Here is a 23,701-nt window from a genome sequence, read left to right on the forward strand (position 1 = left end):
ATGCAAAGAGTTTATCATGTGATGCAGTCTAAAGATTTTTATTGACTTGCTGCTCAATAAGTAAACATGACACATTAAAATTTTAAAAAGATGTGTACGGTTTGTCTGAGCAGCTGTTGTATTGATATCAATAAACATGATTGAAATCAGGATTTAAATGTGAAATAGATTAGTTTCATTTTGAGCTCACTTTTTTGCTTCTTTAAGTCCCAATTTTGCCTGCATTTTTGTGGCTTTTTTATTGGTATTTTTGTTCCTGTATGAGTATTCAAAAAATGTTCATGTCATATAAAACCAAAGATGCTAAAAAAGCCATTTACTTCAAGGCGTTTTGTGTTTTGTTTGGAAAGCTCTAGATTTGTTAAGCAAATTAGAAAGCTTGGGTGCCTTACATTGGCCTGGATGAGCATCAACCATTGTTTTCACTGTAATATACAAATTAATTATAGGTCAGTTTATATATGTATTGCATTACTAGCTGATACTTGCATTTTTTCAATATTTTAACTATTTCAATTTGTAAAAGTTGTGAAAGTCCCTGCTTCAGTTACATGACTCAGAAATAATATGCAAAAGATGGATAAATATGGAAGAACACAAAGCAGATCAGAAGAGGGGGAAAAAAAAAATCCTACGTTCTTGCAGCCTATCTGGGCCTACCTACACAGGTCTTGAAGCCTCGTTTGCCAGGTGGGGTAGCTCGCCCACTTCCTTTCAGACATCAAAGGGTTTGTACAGAAGCTCAGTTGAAAGATGATACACTGGAGAATTCAAAAGCTCTGCCGTAAATTACGTTACACTGTGCTCTGAAACCACTTGCAAGACCCAAAATATTTTTGTACAAAAATGCTATCTCTTTGCCAAATACTGAATTACTAAATGGTTAGGCATAAATAAGACCAGTTTCTTTAGAGAATAATTACCTTTCTTTTAAATGGTTGATGTTGCCATACATGAATAACTGCAACATTATTAAAGTGGTGCATTGCAATGTCTAAGTAGTGACTGTGCTGATTTGCATAGCTGCTCTTGGCAGATGCCACATGAAACAGGAAACCTGTGTGCCCGCAGTCTTTCTTTTCCTTGTGTTCTCATCCTAATTAACCCCCTTCTTAGAAAACCAGGTTGTTAATGTATGGACATATATTCAGAATATAGTCACGAAAATACAGAAAACATTCAGTTTATACATTTTTTCTTTGCATCTGTGATTCGGTTTAATTTTATTCTGGTACGATATTCTTTCCATGTTGACATGGTGGTTCAGTGGGTCAGTATTACTGCCTCATGGATCCAACATTCTGTGTTCAGATCCCATATAAGGTTTTTTTTCCGTGTGTGCACATTTTCCCTGTACCTGTGTTGGTTTTCCTTGAGGTCCTTGTTCTCCTTTCACATCCCCAAAGTCACAGGTTAGGATAATTGCTGACTCTAAATTGGTCCTTTATTGGCTAGAGTGTGAATGGACTCTGCGATGAACTGACTTATTATCCACGGTTGTTTCTCACCTTACAGCCAGTGACTTAATGACGGGCTGTAGCCCCAAATGACTCTTTTGGATTAAGAAGTTTTGACAACGTTATGCTACGTTATAGCACTCTTTCCATTACAAATGTAACAAATATAACCTATAACAAGTAAAACTATAACACAAAACACTGACAGAATGTGCATAGAGTTTTACATATACAATGATCTTTTTAAATTTCTGCAGTCTTTTAGTCCTTAAGACTTCACTCTTGAGATAATGAAATGTGAAGTAAATTTAATAATACAAAATTGCATTTAAATCATATAAATATTATGATACAGCTATACTAAGACAGCTAGGTACTTGGAAAAAAATGTATTGAGCATATGTGCTTGAGTGTGTGAGTATTTGAACATATTGCTGCTTTATTCCTCAGTATTATTACAGGAATGTAATCCTTATTTTCCAGCTGTTGGATAACTGTTATCTCTGCCTTTAGGTCAGCACAACTTTTATCCCGCTACCGCCCACGTGCTCCAATAATCGCAGTCACACGAAGCAACCTCATGGCTCGGCAATCGCACCTGCATCGTGGGATTTTCCCAGTCTTGTTCAGAGACCCTGCTATGCCAGTGTGGGCTGATGATGTGGACCAAAGAGTCAACTTCGGTATGGCTGTAGGTAAGAGTGTGTGCTTGTCATTTTTCCTTCAGAAATTTTTTGTCAAATGCATTAAATCTGTTTACAGTGAGAATTAAGACAGTCTCAGTTTTCATTGGGTACTTTCAAGCTCCCATTCTCTTAAGCAAATGTGCAAAGTAAATCAAATTAGTGAGGAGGCAAAGGAAACTTTTTTTGAAAGCTGAAGATCTTTTAAACAGAATTAATGCTTTGGTAAAGCTCAAAGGGACATACTTTTTATATATGTTTTTCCGGTTACATATTTCAATAAGAGGAAGATATATATTTGTTAATGGTTAGTTGTTGTAAAATGTGCATTCCTGTATTCAAAATTGTTTAAAATACTTGTCATCCATGCTTCTGTCTTGCAGATCAATGAATATATAAAAAAATCTATATATAATAAGAAACGGAGTAAGTCCAAATTTGAGATATCAAGGTTACATTGATTAGTATATTTTAATAATATCTGTTCAGTTGATTTGAAAAGGCCCACACTGATTAAAAGGTCTTTGACTGAGTTTCAGTGTGTCTGAAGTTTATCAGTTAACAGGCAAATATACAAACAGAGATAATTGTGTTACAGGTAATTACTACAGATAATTATGTTGTACAAAAGATAATTATGTTTGAAGTGCTGTAGTCATTCATTATGACACCTTGATAAGGTCCTACATGGAATCAGAAATGCAAATATAAACATTCAATAATTAGTCATTCATTTCAAATTCTTTTTATATCATATACAGTGTATCTGTTTTTCTTTCTTAGAAATCAATACTGATCTAATGTATACAGCATAAAAACACAACTGTGCGTCAAAAATGGAAAAAGAGTTAAAGTACAACATGCAAATTTTAAATAAACATCTCTTACATCACAATAGATGGTTATGGAAGCACTGACCCTATGCAGCTCAAGATTCACCTTTATAGTCCTATGAAAAAGTTTGGGAACCCCTCTCAGCCTGCATAATAATTTACGCTACTTTCAACAAAAAAGATAACAGTGGTATGTCTCATTTCCTGGGAACACCTGAGTACTGGGGTGTTTTCCAAACAAAGATTTTTAGTGAAGCAGCATTTAGTTGTATGAAATTAAATCAAATGTGAAAAACTGGCAGTGCAAATATTTGGGCCCCCTTGTAATTTTGCTGATTTGAATGCATGCAGCTGCTTAATACTGATTACTTGCAATACCAAATTGATTGGATTAGTTCGTTAAGCCTTGAACTTCATAGACAGGTGTGTCCAATCATGAGAAAAGGTATTTAAGGTGGTCAATTGCAAGTTGTGTTTCCCTTTGACTCTCCTCTGAAGAGTGACAGCATGGGATCCTCAAAGCAACTCTCAAAAGATCTGAAAACAAAGATTGCTCAGCTACAAAAAGCTATCTCAGAGGTTTAAACTGTCAGTTTCAACTGTAAGGAATGTAATCAGGAAATGGAAGGCCACAGCCACAGTTGCTGTTAAACCCAGGTCTGGCAGGCCAAGAAAAATACAGGAGCGGCATATGCACAGGATTGTGAGAATGGTTACAGACAACCCACAGATCACCTCCAAAGACCTGCAAGAACATCTTGCTGCAGATGGTGTATCTGTACATCATTCTACAATTCAGAGCAATTTGCACAAAGAACATCTGTATGGCAGGGTGATGAGAAAGAAGCCCTTCCTGCACTCACGCCACAAACAGTCACTTGTTGTATGCAAATGCTCATTTAGACAAGCCAGATTCATTTTGGAACAAAGTGCTTTGGACTGATGAGATAAAAATTGAGTTATTTGCTCATAACAAAAAGCGCTTTGCATGGCGGAAGAACAACACCTGCTACCTACTGTCAAATTTGGTGGAGGTTCCATCATGCTTTGGGGCTGTGTGGTTAGTTCAGGGACTGGGGCCCTTGTTAAAGTCAAGGGTCGGATGAATTCAACCCAATATCAACAAATTCTTCAGGATAATGTTCAAGCATCCGTCACAAAGTTGAAGTTATGCAGGGGTTGGATATTCCAACAAGACAATGACCCAAAACAAAGTTCGAAATCTACAAAGGCATTCATGCAGAGGGAGAAGTACAATGTTCTGGAATGGCCGTCACAGTCCCCTGACTTGAATATCATCGAAAATCTATGGGATGACTTGAAGCAGGCTGTCCATGCTTGGTAGCCATTAAATTTAACTGAACTGGAAGAATGGTCAAAAATACCTCCATCCAGAATTCAGACACTCAAAGGGGATAGGAGGCGTCTAGAGGCTGTTATATTTGCAAAAGGAGGCTCAACTAAGTATTGTTGTAATATGTCTGTTGGGGTGCCCAAATTTATGCACCTGTCTAATTTTATGATGCATATTGCATATTTTCTGTTAATCCAATAAACTTAATGTCATTGCTGAAGTACTACTGTTTCCATAAGGCATGTCATATATTAAAAGGAAGTTGCTACTTTGAAAGCTCAGCCAATGATAGATAAAAATCCAAAGAATTAAGAGGGGTTCCCAAACTTTTTCATATCACTGTAAATGTCATTTGCTCATTCAATTTTTGACTAGTCTGCTTAATCCAGTTCAGGGTTTCCATATGGTAGAACACTTAAGTCCCTGACCTCTAGACGGCTCAATGTAAGGGACTCTTACAATGCACAAAAAGTCCCCTTCACAATAGTGAGTGAAAAGTTGCTGAAATATCAATACTGTAAGGCATTTTCACAACTAGTTCATTTGAAACTTTTTTTTTCTTTCAAGCTCTGGCATAATTGCCCTATAAACCAGTTCATTCAGTAGATTTGAAAACTGCAATCACTTTTGCAGTCTAAATCATCCAGACCAAGAACCTTTGGAAATGGTGGACCCTGTGCAGTACCAGTCAAACCCTGAAGCAGTAAGCATGAGGTATGAATGTGATCCTATATGGGACAGATCTAACTACAGGAAATGCTATGCATTATGGGAAGCATTTCTAGAGGTAATTAGGAATTTCAGTTTAAAAATAAATCCACACATTCATACATGTTTGCATAAAACAACTAGTACAAGTCAATCAGATCGTCAAACATCCGATCCTGCCTCAGAGTATCTTTTCCTTCCTCAAGATTGAATAAGATAGCAGATGACCAATTCAAAAAAGGTGTAGATCCATTTGTGATAGGATGGATCAAAATGACCACATACTGTGTTGGTGAAAAAAGAGTGGCCTTTGCAACCGATTACATTCTCCCCAATTTTGCATCACAAGAGTGATGTGCACAGATGGGGTGTGCTCAATGCAATCATATTTCTGGTACGATGCAAACACAGTAGGTGAATTAACATTGATACTATGACGTAATGTGAATCAAACATTCCAGAGTTAACATTTTTAACAAACATTAACAGACCTAAAGACTGGAAAAGTGATTTTGCATAACCTAAATAGTGAATAGGCAATTGGACAGTAAATACGGAACATCATGCAGTCAAAATAAATTTATCCAATATGTCTGCTGTCTAAATTAAACTGAGACACATTACTGTTGTGCCCTCAGTAGAGCTTCCTATAGAGCCACCTAGATGAAATATATCTTTTCTGTAGCATGTTAAGTAATGCATTTACATGTTCTCTTGTAGTTCTCAGATAAGACATTCCGCTTACACAGCTCTGCTTGGTTTAAAAAAAAAAATAATAAAAAAAAAATCATCAAATATTTGCCAGTGCACAAGTTACACTCTTGTTGAATCTTCATGAAAATATCTGTCCAATGAATGAAGTCCACAGAACGCCTGCAAGGTATTTATTTTTACTTCTAGTTCGCTTGAAAGTTAGAGTACACATTCTACAAACCAGTTTCTTTACTGAACAATGACATCAAGATTTTAATGAAATCCTTATCAGTAAGTATAGATAAATATAATGGCATCTAACTGGACTAAAATAAAAAGTGCAGACTTTTTTTTTTTTTTTTTTTTTTATTGCCTGACCATTCACACTTCTTCAAAGTAATATACACTGTATTCCCACAGCATTTGAGTTTCCAGAGGTCTTGGTATCTTCTGGATATAACAGAAATGCTTGTTAGAGTCCATTGGGTATGTTTATTCAGTGTACTGTGGAAACGTGGGTTTGGATCCAATATATATGGAAGGATTAAACTATTTTATCCAATTAAAATGCCTTGATATGCATGAATAATACCAGTTCTGATGATTTTGGTTTTGAGCAGGGAAACAGCCAGGGTCACCCACTATCACCAGTCTTCTTCTTTCGGCTGCTCCCGTTAGGGGTTGCCACAGCGGATCATCTTCCATATCTTTCTGTCATCTGCATCTTGCTCTGTTACACCTATCACCTGCATGTCCTCCCTCACTACATCCATAAACCTTCGCTTAGGCCTTCCTCTTTTCCTCTTCCCTGGCAGCTCTATCCTTAGCATCCTTCTCCCAATGTACCCAGCATCTCTCCTCTGCACATGTCCAAACCAACGTAATCTCGCCTCTCTGACTTTGTCTCCCAACCATCCAACTTGAGCTGACCCTCTAATGTACTCCTTTCTAATCCTATCCATCCTTGTCACATCCCAGTGCAAATCCCCTATGCTGACTCCAATTCCCATTGATCCCCTGTTTATTCACCTCCAGCAAAGAACATATGTTTCACATAAAGTGTCTTTTTCAGGTAATGATATGATGCTCTCTAATAATGATTCATATTCATTATAGCCACATGTGTTGAATCTACTAATTTTTGCGAGTTAACATAAACTATAAGCACATCATTCCTGGTAAAAGTATTACATGTCATCCTAAATTGAACTAGTTTTCTTTGTCTCCAAAGATCTGTTCAAATTAAATTTTGATCTTCATGCAACACATTAAACAAATCTTAATAGACCGTCATCTCTTCATTTTACATTATTTGGGAAAATTAATATTGTTATAATAAATATCATACCATAATGATGATATCCATTCTTTGGAATGCAAAAAAGACCACCTGAAAAAAAGGAACATGTACCTGTAGTCCTTTTAGGTGAGTCCTTCCCTGTTATTGTATGGAATGGTTAGGCAGCATTCATGTGCCTTTAGAATTTTCATTGTTTACATTGGTAATGTTACACCTTCCAAGGTTGTTCTTGTTGTATGGTTAAACTGACACAGAAATTTAAAGAATGTGTGAGTATTCTTTGGAATGAAGTTTTGTTCCATCTAGAGGATTTTTTTTTTTTCTGATGTTCATTGTTACTGGTATACGCTGCAGCACCCAGCCATTGAATGCAACTGTGTAATTCTTTACTATAAAAGTTATCACACTGTGATACATATGCCATAAATAATGGTTAAATATTACGATCTACACTTTTCAGTTGTATTTTGTAGGCACGAAGATCAAAAGCAATTACTAAGTGCATATCTGCACAAGGTAGATACATACACACACACAGAGGGCTTCAATCCAGCATGACAGGGAAACCTTAGTGGGGGAGCAGTTAAATATTTAACACACATATTACAAACACAAACTCTTCCTTAAAGTATCTGCTATTTTTACCCAAGTAACAGGAAATATGATTTAAAGAGTGAAATTATTGAAGCATCACTTATGGCAAAAACATTCTTAGGAGTAACTTTGATCTCTAAGAGCGCTGCTTTGCATTTCTTATTGAATCGTGTGCCTAGCATTTTGCCAAGTGGATGAAGTTGAGTTTCTGAATAAATGTAGGACTGAATTCCAGGGCTAGGAAAGTGGGTGTCCATGTCTTGCCTGACACTGCTGTCTACAGTGTTTTGTTTCATCAGAATCAAAGATCTTTAAACCTACAGTGACAGTAAACTGTTTACCTGACTTGGTGTTAATCAAAATAAACAATATTGAAATGCATAATGTAAGAAGTGCTAATGTTTCAAAGAACAGATATAGCCATGTAAGACTATGTGATGAACAATTAAGATTTGGGCAAAACAAAGGTGATTATTGATGTGTATGATTTTTGTACTTTTGTCAGCACGCATGTTAGTGTTTTCTATATTAAAAGAATAGATCTGTTTTGTAATGGGGCACCTACTGTTGCTAATCTAAAACAAAATGACAATTAAAGATTGTTGCTATATTTCACGTGGGAGAATGGCATATCACTTTTGGTTCCACTCTTTTTTAGTGCCTAATTAAAATGAAGAAAAATAAGCTGCCCTTAATTGGCCCATTTTCACTGATGATTTTAGTGGATCCTGCTTACCTTGTTTAACATTCTTATTTTCCTTACCCCCAAATTTAGGACTGTTGAGGCTTCTGAAAAAGTTCAAGGATCCTCAAAACTTTAATACCTTGACTCTATACCCACAAAGATTTATTTTCATTGGGTTGGATTAGGGTCCTTATACATCTTAATGTGATGCTAAGACTGCATAATTTGAAGGACAATCGTAACTATCCTGGAAACCACTTATTCATTTTGGGGTTACTGCCCCAAGTAATAGCATACCAAGGACCACCCTAGTAGTCCATACAACTTGACATGGCTACTTTTAAAATTCTGTGGGCCCTGTTTCTCCATCAGGAAAACCAGCTCTTCAGTTGTCAATTTCACCATACTTATGTTTTTTGTTTTTTTTTTTCTCATACGCTAAGAATGACATACCATTACACAGAGATCAATTTTATTAATAAAACCTTTAATGGCACAATTTCCTCAGCCAAGATAGGAAATTAATAAAAACAAACCATGCAACAGATTAGTGACAGAAAATTAAAATGTCAAATTAGTGAATCTAAACATAAAACTAATCAAACCAGACAGTGTTTTCACATTCACAGTGAATATTGGACCACTACAGAGTACATAATCCAAATGCCGCTAAATAGGTCAATATTGGTTCTTATCATTTTAATGCATTATGCATTGTTTTCACAAAATTATTTATTTCAAAATATACAAATAACTAAAAAGCTAACATCTAAGCAGATTTTTAAGAAAATTGTTGAGGACAAACCTGTTCTTTTGGTAAGATCAGAGCTCAGGAAAATTGTACCAAATCACAGCTCAATATTTTCTACACTTAAGTCTTTAGAGGAGAATAGCACTGAGAGAAAACAGTCCCATCAACCAGGCAATGGTATTGGATCAGTCTGTGCAGCCCTTTGAGCTACTGCAATTATCTGGCTGCTAAATTGCTACAGCAACTCATTAGGTTGCACAGATGGTTCTTTGTTACCCTACAAAGTTAAATTGACTAATTTACCTGTCTTTTAATTTGCCATTTAATTCACCTAACCCTTTGGAAAGTTGTCTTGATAAAAATGGCAGTTCCCCAATGTAACAGAGTAAAAAACAGAAATAGAGCATGTAATGTTGGGCTGAGGTGGACAATTCCAGTTATATGGCTCTTTTTTTGTTGGACTGAGTCATTTTTAAATAAAACAAGGTAATCTACACTTTTAAATTGTGTAAAATATTAACTTAGATTTGTTAATGCCTTTTCAAGGAAAGAATGCTGTTTCCCACCCTAATTATTTCTCCTCATTGTTTTTCATTGCTTTACACATTCCTACCATTTCCTCCATATGTCACATTTTGCTTGATAAGTGGATCTGGGAATTTTATGTAACTGATCACCTTACTGTCACATGTAGCCCTTGCTCTACACTGACCACCATGCTCTTGATGCCATGTTTCATATGTGCCCTGCCTCCTCTTGCATTATTTAAGGACTCTGTCATGGAGTCTGTTTTAGTTCTATTATATGTATTTGTTATATCATGCACTTTTCACATTTGTAATTTATTCATTTTTTTCCTGCTTTGTCTTTTTGTTTATACTTTTTTTTGTGTGACCTAGACTTTGTCTTGTTTTCCCATCTTTTTGACTTCATTTTCTCCTACGTGCTATTTTATTTTATTTTTTCTGGACATTTAGCTATAGACTATATTGATGTCCACCTTATTGCATTGACCCTGCCACTAACTAGTGTCACTATCCTTCTGACATTAAACCACAACCTTTCAGTCAATCTGAAGATTTGCCTCACGGCAGCTGTCACCCGTTTGGTGGGATCAGATTCTGTTTAAAAAGAAAGCTGTCGCATACAGTCAGCAATTTATTAAGCTCTTTCTCTAACTTATTTAAATGCATGTCTGCCTTTTTATGTTTTTTGATTATTTATTGCTAATCTTCAATTATGAGATGTGCATGCTCCATCTAGGTCGTATCACAATTTAATGTTTAGTCAAAGAAATTGTGCAGATAGAGAGAAATTTTTGACTGTGTGTCTGTCCACATGTCTTCTCATGTTGTCAGAATTTAAGTCTGTTCTCAAGAATCACCTGAATATTTTAAGTCTTTGGTTAGAGATCGGGCAGAGTTTAATCCTCCATGTTATATGGGAGCCAGGATGAGAACAGACGAGAACACCAGTAAATGTCCAGTCTGAGGTTACATCTTTGCAGCGTTCCATTGAAAGATTTCCCTGTACAAGCAGCATTATAATCAACTATGACATTGTAAATTGTATAAATCTAATCTAGATGTACTGTATATGTGTAAATGTAGTATATAATGTGCAGGTATGTATATCCTTTTTAAACCACAAATCCCAGTGATGCATTAGCAATGTATTTTTTTTTTTTTATAGATTAGAAAACTTTATTAATCCCAAAAGGAAATTTAGGGAAATTTTATTCCGCATTTGTTGCAAAATTGAATATTTTATATTATTATTATTAATGTAAACAAGGTTCAAATCACCTTAACAATTTTAATGAACTAATGTTCAAATTAACGTGGAGACTATCTTATACCATATGCTCATCTCAGTGAGGATGTTAAACACCCTTGATGTCAAGGTTACTACAAACAGATGCTGATATAAGCTGCATATACTCGTCCCTGCTGATGTTGAGCTTACTCGAGTTATCTTTGTGATTGTATTTCACCCTACTTACATGAAATCTGTACTTGTTTAAAATCTTTAGGCTTTCTGCTTGCAGTTAGCAACAGATAACCAAATGTGGTGCCTTCCAGTGTCTTTTTTAACTACAGGAGACGTTTACATGTAATATTGTGACTGAAGTCTTCCTTAATGCTCCATGCTTTTCCTTTTTCACATTGGTGCAGTTTCTGACAAACGTAACAGGAATATCCTCCTGAACAATTGCATTCAACTGGCCAAAAACCGCTACACCGCTAATGTGTCCCCAACTCTGAGGCTGCATGCAGTTTCTAGAATTCTTTTTTTTTTCCAGTGGTGCATTTACAGATTTTGTAACGCAGCTCTCTGCTCCCTTGCCCATGCTGAAAGCTGTCGCGCTTGGATTCAGCAGGCTACAGAATGTAGTAGTAAACAGCAGCAAACCAGAGCAAGGTTTTGTAGATCCACCCACACGCTTTTCCTTGCATCCTGTCAGCAGATTTAATCATCATATGTGACTACCTTTTGGAATCATCTTTGATGGCATTTCAGTTACAGTTCATTACCCCATAATTGAATTAGAACAGGACCACAAATTACATGACTTTCATCAAATGTGCAGCTTGTGTTGACCAACTCCATGGAAAAATGGCAGCTTCTTCACACATTCTTTTAACTTTTTTATCTTCAGTCTGTTTTAGTGCACTGGCTTATACAGTGAATCTAGTGTTTGTCCCTGCCATCTGCTATGAAAAATACATAGAATAACCACTGTGCTGCTACACTCAACTATTTTGAAGTAAACTTTTATATTTTAAGGTGGTTTATTAAAATGTATTATTCATATACAATAATACCCAGGTCTACTGTACTGTTTAAATGGGCTTCATGCAAAAGATTACACCAGTCTAGCTAAAGCTCCTTAATGTCAGACCTCACCATGGTACTGATATTTTAATCAGCCTGGTATCATTTTCTTTCATCTCTATTATTCTTGTTGACTGTGATGTTCTGTCTTCATGTTCTTCTCTTTCAATCAGTATATGTTCTGTGTCCTGTAAAATTTAATAGTGTTATCCATCTAATTTTCTTTATGAAAAGCACTCTATAAGACAGGTTGATTAATTTGTTGCTTACATAATGGAATACTAATTTATTCATTCTTTCCTAAAATGAGAAGCATGTGATGCAAGGCAAGAACCACCAACAGAGGTCCCACTTTTAACCTTTTAACCGCCAACTCCCTAAATATTCCCCATGCCAGGAGAAATCTGAACAATTTTCGTTTTTTTACTTTACATTTATTCAAGCAGTATTTACCTGCTGAAATACCTGCTGAAATGTTTCAAATAAATGGTCAATCAAAGGACGTAGCTTGAACAAGCGGTCACGGTTTGGATCTTTCATATCTGGCTCAGATAACGGGCAGCAGTCCAGTTGAGATGCTGGGGATACACCAACTCTTCGCCATCATCCGATGCGTCGTCATTCACAGTATCATGCAGCGCACGTTGCTGATCATCATTGTCGCTAAAATCTTCTTCAGAACTGCTACAATCATGATCAGAATTATTGTCCAAAATCGCCTGCAAAACCTCACTTGAAGTCAGTTTACGTTTCACCATATTCACAGCTTTCACTTTCGAATCACATCACGTGATCGGCCAATACAAGCGCAGAGTTGTCGAAATACAATGTAGTAATAATACCCAAGCCAAACTGTCAGTTATACTACGCGCCAGGCATTCACATAACCACAGGCAAATGTGCCGGATAATTCCGGCAGTAAGGCGTCAGCAATAAAGCTACGATGCCGGATATATCCGGCAGAGGGCGGTTAAGGGGTTAAACACATCTGTAGTCCTCCACTTCTGGCCAATTTAGTGTCGCCAATCAACTTAATCTATATGATTTTTAAGAGGCGAGAAGAAAATGGAGTATGCGAAGAAAACCTAAGTAAACATGGGGATAAGGTGCACTGTCTACACCAGACAGTGCCCGGGCTAAGATTTGAACCAAAGGTTATGAAGCTCTGGGACAGCAGTCTCAGGGTTTGTGCCACTAAGTAACAGTGGGCTCACAAAATGTAATTCTGAACATGACCTTTGTGATAACCCATATTGTTTCTTTTCTTTCTTTGCAGGAAAAGCCAGAGGATTTTTTAGCTCCGGTGATATTGTGATTGTGGTGACTGGCTGGAGACCAGGATCTGGATACACTAACATCATGAGGGCAGTCAGTGCCCCTTAGGTAATGTGGGCTCTCCACAAAGGAAATGAGTAAAACGGGCCCTTTATACAGCACTTCATTTCTAACCACATATTATTAAAAAGTGGAGATGCCAGCAGGCAAATGCTGAAAATCTTTAATTGGATTCTGCTGCACTTCAAGCGTTTAATAACACTGGGAACACTGGCATCTATGATTGACAAAGCCATACAGTGTGCCCGTTTTCAGCAGCCTAGGTACACATACATGAATGAATGAAAGAAACTAATAGTAATTGGGATCTCTTTGCCGGTTTTTCCTATCTGAAGAGAAAAAAAGCTCCTGTGATTTTTGTTTTACTCATAGGTGAGATTTTGACTTTGTCAGATGGAAGTGTATTTAAGAACCTGATTATGCATGGATTTCCCCAAGGATTTTCAACCTTGGATTTGCCTGAATGCTGACAGCTTCACCCTAAGCATCACTGAACCCTTGAAATACTCACCCCTACTATAGAATCTTTGGAAAAAGTGCATTCCTGCAGTTGAGTTACACATCCATCTTGTTATCTGTAGCCAATGTACCTTGAAAAAATGTTGTGAAAAATAAGCTAGTAAATTCCATGGTTAAGCTTTCATTGTGTTGTTTGGTTCATCCTTTTTTTTTTTTTCCCCCAACCTCAAATAAATAATTGAAAGGTTTATAAACCCCATAACGATATCTCGCTGTTTTAAGTTATGTTACATTTCTGCATTTTGTCCTCTCGCAGGTGCAACACCACCAGATGTTCCCGTTGCCGAATCAGGACTTGTATGTTGCCAGATTAAAAGCTTTACATAACCTCAACATCACCACACACAAAAAAGGCTCCCCTGTAAAAATGGGGGGGGGGGGGGGATGCATTTTAATACATGTTCTCACTTCAGTTTATTCCATAACTCTGGGAAGATTTTGTTCTCGGTATCTGCTACCCCAAAAACAGTGTTTTTACATAGATTGAGTGAGATAAAGCAGCACACTAGGAAACAGCAGACAGATGTTTGCGTCATTGAGTTCATCCTTTTTTGAACTGATTTGAAAGACCCATGTTTGGCCTGATGGGTAATTTTCTAATGAGCTTATATAATTCAGAAAGACTAGATTAATAGTTAACACTGAGAAGACAATCAAAATAAATTCAATTATTCCTCCACCCTGCCACTGCCCGCCTTTACTCTAATCAAGTCTTTGATCCAGGTGTCTCTCTGAAAGTTCAAACCAAAGGAGTGTTGCATTATAAATATGAGATAAAAACAGGGCTGAAAATAAAAATATACTCTTGGCTTAGGTTTCTAAATTGTGCAGAGAAAAAAGTAGAAGGGTGGGGGGGGGGGGAGTGAAAAAAAATAATTTGAAATGGTGCCTGTCCATTGATGTTCACGGGCGATAATCTCTGTGGCACAGCCATGTACGGTTTTTCTAAGCAGACGTTCGTTTCTTTGTTCCGGCGTTTGGGTTACTGGGAGAGAGTGGCAGAAGTTGAAACTTGGAGGCCACTTGTCAAAAGAATTGAATGGGGCAAGAAGCAACCAAAATAAAGAGCTGCTTTTCAGACTGCACTGCTGTTTGTTGTGATGTGTTCAAGGCTGGCTTTCAAGATTCTTCTTAAAACTACATGCGGACTTTGTAGCAATCAGCAAATCACCTAGCCGGCATTTCTTCTCTCCTTTATTATAAAGTTGTCATATTTTGGTATGTGGCCCCTCAATTCAGGGCAGAATCAAAATTGGCTTCCCTCTTTACTTTGCTTATCCATCTGCTTGCTGAACCCACTTAGTTCAGTTTGTGGTTCACAGTGGGCCATCTCAGCAGCATGAAGGCAGGGCAGGAACATGCTCTTGTTCAGTTCAATTTGTAATTGAAATTAATCAGCCTATTAAAACAATATCACTGTTTTCTGCTTTAGAAAGCAATGAAAAATAAGCTGACGTTAATGCATTGCTATAGGTTTCAGATCATTTCATATTGACATTTTAAATGAGCACTTGCTTGATGCAATCTATAAAAGGCTTTTTAATTTTTATTTTGATATGTGGCTAGGGCCCAAGGGCCAGATTAATCAATTTAGTTCAATTTATTGTCCAATACAGGAGAGGCCTGGTGAAACAGTGGTTAGCACTGTGGCCTCACTGATCCCTTACCCTGGGTTCAAATCCATGCCTGGCCATTGTCCATGTGCTGCTTGCATGTTCTCCCCATGTGTGTTCTGCTAGTCCTCTGAGGAGTGTGCTGGTCAAGTTAAATGGCAATTCCAGACTGGCCCCGTGTCTGTGGGCAAGTGGAGGAGTATGTTAATGGGCTGTTACGCCATGTTACACTTCACAGTACGCTCTTAAAAATACCGGTTCTTTACTGGCACTCTGGTTCTTCACTAGAACAAATGTTTGACATTCTGCAAAGGGTTCTTTGCATATGAAGTGGTTTCTTTGTGCTTTGGTAAACTTCCTAATATGTAGTGAAAAATACCCTGAAATCTTCAATCTAATACAGGCTACCTAGCAGGATGCTAACTGGTCAAGAAAACCTGGACTTCACCAGTTTTCTTGTATGCAGCAACAGTCCTTTTAAACTCCTGAGCCATTAGTGCTTCACAAATCTGTTACCATCTCTTCATGGTTATTTGCTGTATGGAGCCTGTTACTGATCTAAATAAGTTCTTTGTGGAATTGTCAGGTGGTGAGGTGTTTTGGGAATGAAAAATGGTTAGCATTGCTATGAAGAGCCACTCTGGCATCTTTTATTTTTTTTAAGAGTATATAATGAAAAGTAGTCCTTATTATAAATACAGTATATGATACATTAATGCAACAGGTACAAATTATTAGACCATGTAATGGCAATTTGATCAATAAATATGTAGCGGTACAAAAATAAATGTTTGTTACTTGTTCCATCTGATGCAGGTTTATATCAATGAGACAATACAAGTGACCAAGCTCCAGAATGAAAAGTGACATTGAATCAGTAGTTTAGCCCGATTTAATGCCACATTTTGGGTATTTCCTCTGCATACCATACAACATGGAGGCGTGTGAACCCTTCCTCTCTAATGCTCTTCATATGAATTCCCATGGAAAGTTGAAAGGTTGACCATCAATTATTCATTGTGCAGAGCGACGACACATAGTGACATCTTTTCACAAGTCTACACCACCACCCAAAGCCTGATTTTATTTATCTAGTTGTGGCATTATCTCTAAATACTCTTAGAGGTCTAATCTCATGGCAAGAAGGTTTATTGTTATATAAAATCTCTGCTTCACATCTGGAGGGCCAATGGATTAGAGACGAGGTATAAAATGTGAATAAATAATAACCTGACCGTTGTCAATCTGTCCATTTACAAGTCTGCACAGCAGGGTTTCCAAATTTTCTCCAGCGAGGTTTGAAACTTGTATTCCCCTTGTGAGACACAAGTGTCAACATCTGACACATTTCAATCCAGTGCTTTCAAGCGGGTGTCACTTTGAAGAAATCCAATCAAGAAAAACTGACAGAGCATGGAACTAAGGACATTAGGAAACTCTATTTAAAAATGCAATGCTTGTCAAGCTCTTTGATTATCTTTTTTTTAAATGTTCTGTTAAAAAAAATATGGATGTGTTATGGAACGGAAAAGCTCAGCTGCCCGTCCATTTTCCAAACCTGCTTCTTCCATTACATGGTCGAAAGGGTATGGAAAACCCGCAAGGTAAATCAAAGCAAATCATTTCTATGCTGTCATTACCAGGTAAAAGTACATATCTATGTATACATTTATATGCCTTATATAAACTGTAAGTGCAGTGCCTATAAAAAGTACACATCCCCTTGGAAGGTTTCATATTTTATTAGTATAACCTTGAATTACAGCAGATTTAATCTGCCTTTTTCACGTTGATCAACAAAAGCAGAAGAAAACTAAAGCTCTGAGACACTGAAGACGTTAAATCTCTAGGAGTTCCAAGCCCATTCTAACAAACACAAATATTATGTCAGCAATTATTAATAACAGAAACATGAGAATATCCATTTTCTAAACCTGCTTATCTAGGGTCGTGGTGAAACTGGAGCCTTTCCCAGCAAGCATCTGTCTCGAGAACAGTCCCTCACAAATGGCCAATTTAGGAATTGGCTCAATCCACACGTCTCTGATCTGTGGGAGAAAAATCTACAAACCCACACTGGCATGGGCAGAACATGCAAACTCCATACAGATGGGCCACGATTTGAACCCAGTCTGCTGCTCTAACAACTACTCCAACTCAGTTTCATTTACTTACATAAATAGGAGCTTTCAAATAACCTAATAAAAAAAATAATGTCCATCAATGTTGATTATTTTGTGCTTTATTTTAATTATGTTATATTGGTAAATTTAAAACAGGATACACGCATTACTCACTGACATCACACCAATTTAGAGATGTCAATCAGTCTTGCCTCCATGTTTCTGGGATGTGCTCAGAGAAAAACCAACACACAATATGGGGAGCAGAGACGAAGGGAGCAAGTGCAGTCAACACAAAGACCGGGATGTGGCCTGGGATTCCAACGTCAACTCTTTGGGCCCACCAGGGCCAACTCAAGGCATAAATGGGGACCATGGTGGGTTTGGTGTCACGGGATGAGTGCATTGTGTTCTTGGGTAAAATGCTGGAGCCAAGGAGTAGCGGTAAGGTGGTCTGTGCATTTGTTGCTTATGCTGTCGGCTCCTTCAGGGGTCCTGCTAGCATCCTTTTCTTCTTCGCTCCTGGTTTTTACAATGAACCTTTCAAAAAGCCCTTTGAGTGCCATATTTGTATCCTCCCTCTCTGGCTTCCTTTTCTTTTCCAGTCAAATGAAGTTTATTGTTATGAGTACTCAGTATAATAAAATTCTTACTTACATGGCTCCTCAGAACAATTGACAATAAAATGATACCAACAAAAAAAACACGCAACAAATAAGTATATGTAGCGTGCAACATACTGTATATACAGTATATAATTATATAAAATATATGAATAGTGGCAACCAAACATATGTGTATATACAGTATAGTCATGCATGTGTGTCAGAGGATCACCTTTTAGGCTTATTGGAGGTAAGCAATACCACCTCAAGGCAACATAGGGTGCTGTCACAAACAATATCATCTCTTCTTTCATCTGCGGTGGGGAGAAGATGCCCAGTGAGGGCAACTGACTGAACCTCTTCAGTTGGATCTCTATAAAAGCCTAGAGACCCCAGAGAGAAATGTCTCAATCTGGACCCGAACTGCACAGGGGACTGAGCTCCTGGTCAAGATCCGCTCTACCGAGCTGTTAAAATGTGAAAGCTAAGAAGGCAGCCTTTTATTTCTGTTGTACGCATGTGTTCTGCACCATCAAGTGCCTGTTTTCCTTACTAATAGTTTAAGATTAAACCGGGCAATCCAGCTGGCATCCCAAACACTTCATTGAAGTATTTGAGTGTTTTTCCACCTCTCCTCTATATATTATATATATATACACACATATATATAAATATATATGAGGTTTTATCAAAAAATATGGTGAATGTTTTAAAAAAGTAACATTTATTGCAGTAAAAGATTTACAACTACTAGTCACCCTCAAAATACTGTCCTCCACTTTGAATACATTTATCCCAACGCCACATTCCTGCCACATTGCAAAGCAGTTCTGGAAGTTTTCTTTTGAGAGTGTCTTTAGTTGGGCTGTCATGGCTGCCTGGATGTCCTCAATGGATTGAAATCGTTTGCCTTTCATGGTCATTTTCAATTTAGGGAACAGCCAGAAGTCGCACGGTGCCAGATCCAGCGAATAAGGTGGATGTGGACACAGCGTAATGTTTTTATTTGACAGAAATTGTCGTACTAGAAGGAATGTGTGACAAGGAGAGTTGTCATGAAGAAGAATGAAACCGTTTCAACATTTTCCTCGGTTACTGATGTTGAAGGACATCCTGATCTTTTCTCATCTTCAACCGAGTCAGATCCATTACAAAAATCGATCAAACCATTTGTAAACAGTTTTAATTGTTCGTGCAGTGTCACCATAAACTGATTTTAACATCTGATGGGTTTCCTGAGCTTTTTGCAATTTGAAACAAAGTTTCATGTTAATGCATTGCTCGATATCCATTATTAACGACAAACTTGAAAGACACACTTGAACTCAACAGTGGCTCACAAATGACTGACAGTATCAAACAAGTTGAAACTCGTCACAAATTAGGTTCTAGAATGGACATGTCAGAACCTGCATTGAATTGTTTTGCGTTGCTTTTGGATGGTGCTCTGCATCAATATTCACCGTACTTTTTCATCACACCTTGTATGTGTATATTTATGTATATATATCTCTTTATTATATAAAAAAATCCTGGGACAAGACAACACTTTTTCAGAGAGATACTTTCATGTCCCGTGAGAGAAGACTTTGTGCCAAGAGATTTAATTAACCACACCCGGGGCCGGAAATAAAAGACAAAGAGTAGATGACAAAGTAGAACGTTGTAAGGAGGTTCAGAAAACACTGGCACCATACACATGCAGAGCAGGTAATGAAAGTACTAAAATTCGAAAGTCTCAAAAAAATGATAGTAAAGGTCACATTAGCAAAAACAAACGGAAATTATTACTCAGTGAAATAATGGAACAGCGCAAAGAGATTGAATATATGGACAGAGGTGATATGACAGAAGTATGTAGATATTGTTCAGATTTAAACTTTAAGTCGGAGACTTGTAGATCGTCTTATTCGTGTTGCCATAAGCAAAAAGTAGTGTTTCTTTCCAATGAAGTGGCGTATCTGCGAGAATTAAAAGATTTCTTGTTTGTTGAAAGTGAAATCCACATATGCGTGTGGTAGAGATGTGAAGTGGCTGGCACGTAGCGCAAGCCGGGGAAGTTGGTGAGCAAAGCAAGCCTTCCCCATAGTATATATATATATATATATATATATATATATATATATATATATATATGGTTGAAATAGTTTTACTGTCAAATAATGCAAAGAGTACGCGACACGTGTTTCGCCCTAATTCTGGGCTCATCAGGCGTACACACTCACTGCATCCCCATTGTGATTCAGACTACGAATGCCATGAATATATGTATATATATTATATATATATATATATATATATATATATATATATATATTATATATAACTAGCAAAATACCCGCGCTTTGCAGCGGCAAAGTACTGCCTTAAAATTTTTATTAAGAAGAAAAGTAAACCTTTTTAAACTGAGGGAAAATATACCAATTATTATTTGTTAAGGATCTCTTTCTATACCACGTTGTCAGTTCGGCCCTCCGGTTGTAATATGACCAAGCTGTGTGCTGAGCTTACTCTTGAGCATGCAAGGTATAGTTGGCCATGTGAAAAGCAATCTTGCCTCAAATCAATGCCAACCTTTTGTAGGGTCTGTCCCTGAGACTTATTAATTGTCATTTCGAAGCAGAGCCTTACTGGAAATTAGAGGCATTGGAATTGAAATGGGTTTTATCGATAACTTCGCATCCAGCTTTTGAGAGTTTAAACATTAATAAACATCGAAGTGTCCACTACTCAAATCGTCACCTGTGAATCTAAGATGTTTAAAAGGCATTGGCGGTTGTCCAAAGGTGTAAAATATTTGGCCATTTCGGTACACTTGAAAGCGACAACCGAACAATTCAGTGGCAGCCATCAACTCACATGCAGAACCATAGGTGAAGGGCTTAAGCATTTCACTCTTATAGTGCTCCTGTATAATTATCTCCTGCACCGTCATCAGTCCACACCTTGAACCTGTCCCAGTTATTCAATACATAAGACACAATCTTCCTCCGGATATCAAGAGTGAGCCTGATATGGCCGTGCAATATGTAACACAGAGAAATGGAAAAGGCAGTCGCCATCTCCGGGCATGGAAACCACTCAGTAAGTGACAGTTCTTTGATCGATGGTGATCACCTCGATAGACATGTTAATGGGGGTACGGTTGGAATGATAAAGGAAATGCATACCTGAACAATGTAAACTAAGTCTAAAATACCTACACAATAACTATAGTCGTAATAAACGAACAATAAAACAGCGGAGAAGCCGTGGATTAAATAAAAAGGCTGCAGTTATTAGCAGGGAGACGTGTATACCGTGGGGAAGCAAGGAAGGGAATGAAGAGACCAGAGCGACAGACGGCCTATTAGTGCACCACATTTGTGCTTCCTTTTCATCGTCCCGGACGAAATAAAGTTGCAAAAATTTGTGTTCCTCAGTCGGCATAGGTAAAAGACTGCCAATCAAGTGATACACTTGTCCCTGGACTTTAAATGAAGGCATAAAATTTCCCTCAACGATTTGGTTAGCGCCAAATGACGTCATTTGAAATGTGCTGTTGTACTTTCGAATATTGTTCAAGAAATGCTCACTTTGAGGATGTTCGCCATTTAACAGGCCCTCAAGAAGGTCAGAAAGCTTATGTAAAGGAGTGAGAGAGACTTTACCACCGTTACAGCACAAACCAGGAGACTCGCATTTCCACCTATGAGCTTGACAATACTCACAGTCAACATCCATGGATCCAATGTGTACTGTTTTGTTGTTTTCATATGAACCGCTTTTCATTATTGGGATCATACCTAGAAACAGAAGCTCTATGAACTTGTGGATTTGCCTGTGAGTATTTGGCGGCAGCGTCACAAAGTTGTTTCCATCTAGCTGCATCAGAAAATGTACGACAACATCTGACACGCCTCCTTTTTACTGTTTTCTCACAGCTTCTGAAATAAGTACGTACACCGGTTTCAGTTAGCGCAGGGAAGCCGCCTACCAAATTTTGTGAAGATGGGGCCATAAATAAGAAAGTTTAACATGGCAGACGTTGTCGACCGTTATGACCATTACGCGTAGAATTTCGAAATGAAACTATATATATATATATATAGTCACAGACGGCTGGGGGTGGAACCCAGCCGGGACGCCCAGGAGGACCGGAGGAGGGCTCACACCTCCTCCAGACCGTGAGGGGGTAACCGCCCTGGTGGCTTTGGGGACCATGGGAACTGAGCTTGGAAGCTCACCCCTATAGGGGCCCGTGGTCTCCGTCAGGGGGCGCCCCAATGCCTGAGGAGCCCTGGCCCTCAGCACTTCCGCCACACCCGTAGTGCTGGGGGGAAGAAGACCAGGGACACCTGGAGTCCTTCCGGGTGCGCAGCCGGTACTTCCGCCACACTGGGGAGTGCCGGCGGAAGCTAATCGGGAGGCACATGGAGCACGTTCGGGTGGGGATAAAAGGGGCCGCCTCCCTCCATTCGATGGCTGGAGTCGGGTGGAAGTGGACAGAGTCTTGGAGGAGAGGAGTGGAGGCAGTGAAGAGAGGCATTGCATTGTGAGAGGGCCTGGACTTTGGGGGAGTTTGGGGGTTCCATGTGCTCCTTGTAAATAATAGTTATAAATAAACATGTGTTGGGTGATTTAAAGCCATGTCTACCTGTCTGTGTCCAGACTGTCTTCCACAATATATATACACAAACATAGTTTGTTATTTTACAGTATTTGTTATTATGATTGATTCATTCGACAATTGTTCCAACACCTGATTACATTTGCCAGTTTCCCACCAACTAACTTTTTTCCATGGTAGTTTAGCAATGCTGAATTCTCAAATGTAACAGATGACATAGCTACTTTGATGTAGATGTGCCTCCTCTTCTGAATAATGCATCTGCTCTCCTGCTACTTTTAGAAATTCATTGCAAGTAAAAACAAGAGTTTTGTGTGTCACTTTAGTAAAACATTTATAGTACATGGTTATATCTCACTGCACTCCCTTTCTCACCTCCCATCTCTCTCTTTGTTTACCTCTGTCCTGACTCTGATGTCTATTTCCCACCAGTAAACATTTGCCCTATCTCATCTCCCACCTCAGCGGTGTGGTGACTTTAAACACCATGCTGAAATAACTTCCAGGCAAGTCCCAGAATCCAGTTCAGGATCTGGGAAATTCTGCTTTTGCTAGAAAAGACACCAGATTAGATCTTCTTCTCGTAGCTCCTGGAGTCCTTGTCCAACAGGGTCTCTTTTAAATGGCTTGGATAGTGTCTATTCTGCCCACTCTGTTACTCCTATACATCCCTGTTTGCAACCATAGTTCCATTTAGTGACCCAAAGGTCTTCTGGCCTACTACCAAAATTTCCATGGCACCTAACACTCTTCCCAGGGGAACACTTTAAAAAGAGAAACCATTTGCCTTCTGTCTTTGGTTACACTTGCAATATATGGAGAAAACATCTGGCATCTGCTGGTTCTCCTGCCCACTAGCATTTTGAGGAATATATCATGTTCCTTTCTGTGTCTTAACTCTCTCTGTCATGTGCTGATGCCCCTGTGTGACACCATTCAGAAGCACCCAGTACATATACACAGAATATGAAGCCCCCAACTGTTTCTGTATTCCCAAACTGGAG

The 23,701-nt window shown here is 38.2% G+C and overlaps 1 protein-coding gene across 3 annotated transcripts in view; it reads left to right on the forward strand.

Moving 5' to 3' along the window:
* The window catches only part of LOC114646758 (pyruvate kinase PKM-like), a 79,210-nt gene extending 65,341 nt beyond the window's left edge, over window positions 1-13,869 (forward strand). For all 3 annotated transcript variants that reach the window (XM_028795090.2, XM_051923077.1, XM_028795089.2), the window contains exons 10-11: window positions 1,971-2,152; window positions 13,170-13,869. In XM_028795090.2, coding sequence (XP_028650923.1) covers window positions 1,971-2,152; window positions 13,170-13,276 — 289 coding nt within the window. In that variant the 3' untranslated portion in view covers window positions 13,277-13,869. The remainder of the gene's footprint in view (window positions 1-1,970; window positions 2,153-13,169) is intronic.
* Window positions 13,870-23,701: the final 9,832 nt, after the last annotated feature.

Source organism: Erpetoichthys calabaricus, chromosome 2 (genome assembly GCF_900747795.2).
Source record: "Erpetoichthys calabaricus chromosome 2, fErpCal1.3, whole genome shotgun sequence".
Lineage (NCBI taxonomy): Eukaryota > Metazoa > Chordata > Cladistia > Polypteriformes > Polypteridae > Erpetoichthys > Erpetoichthys calabaricus.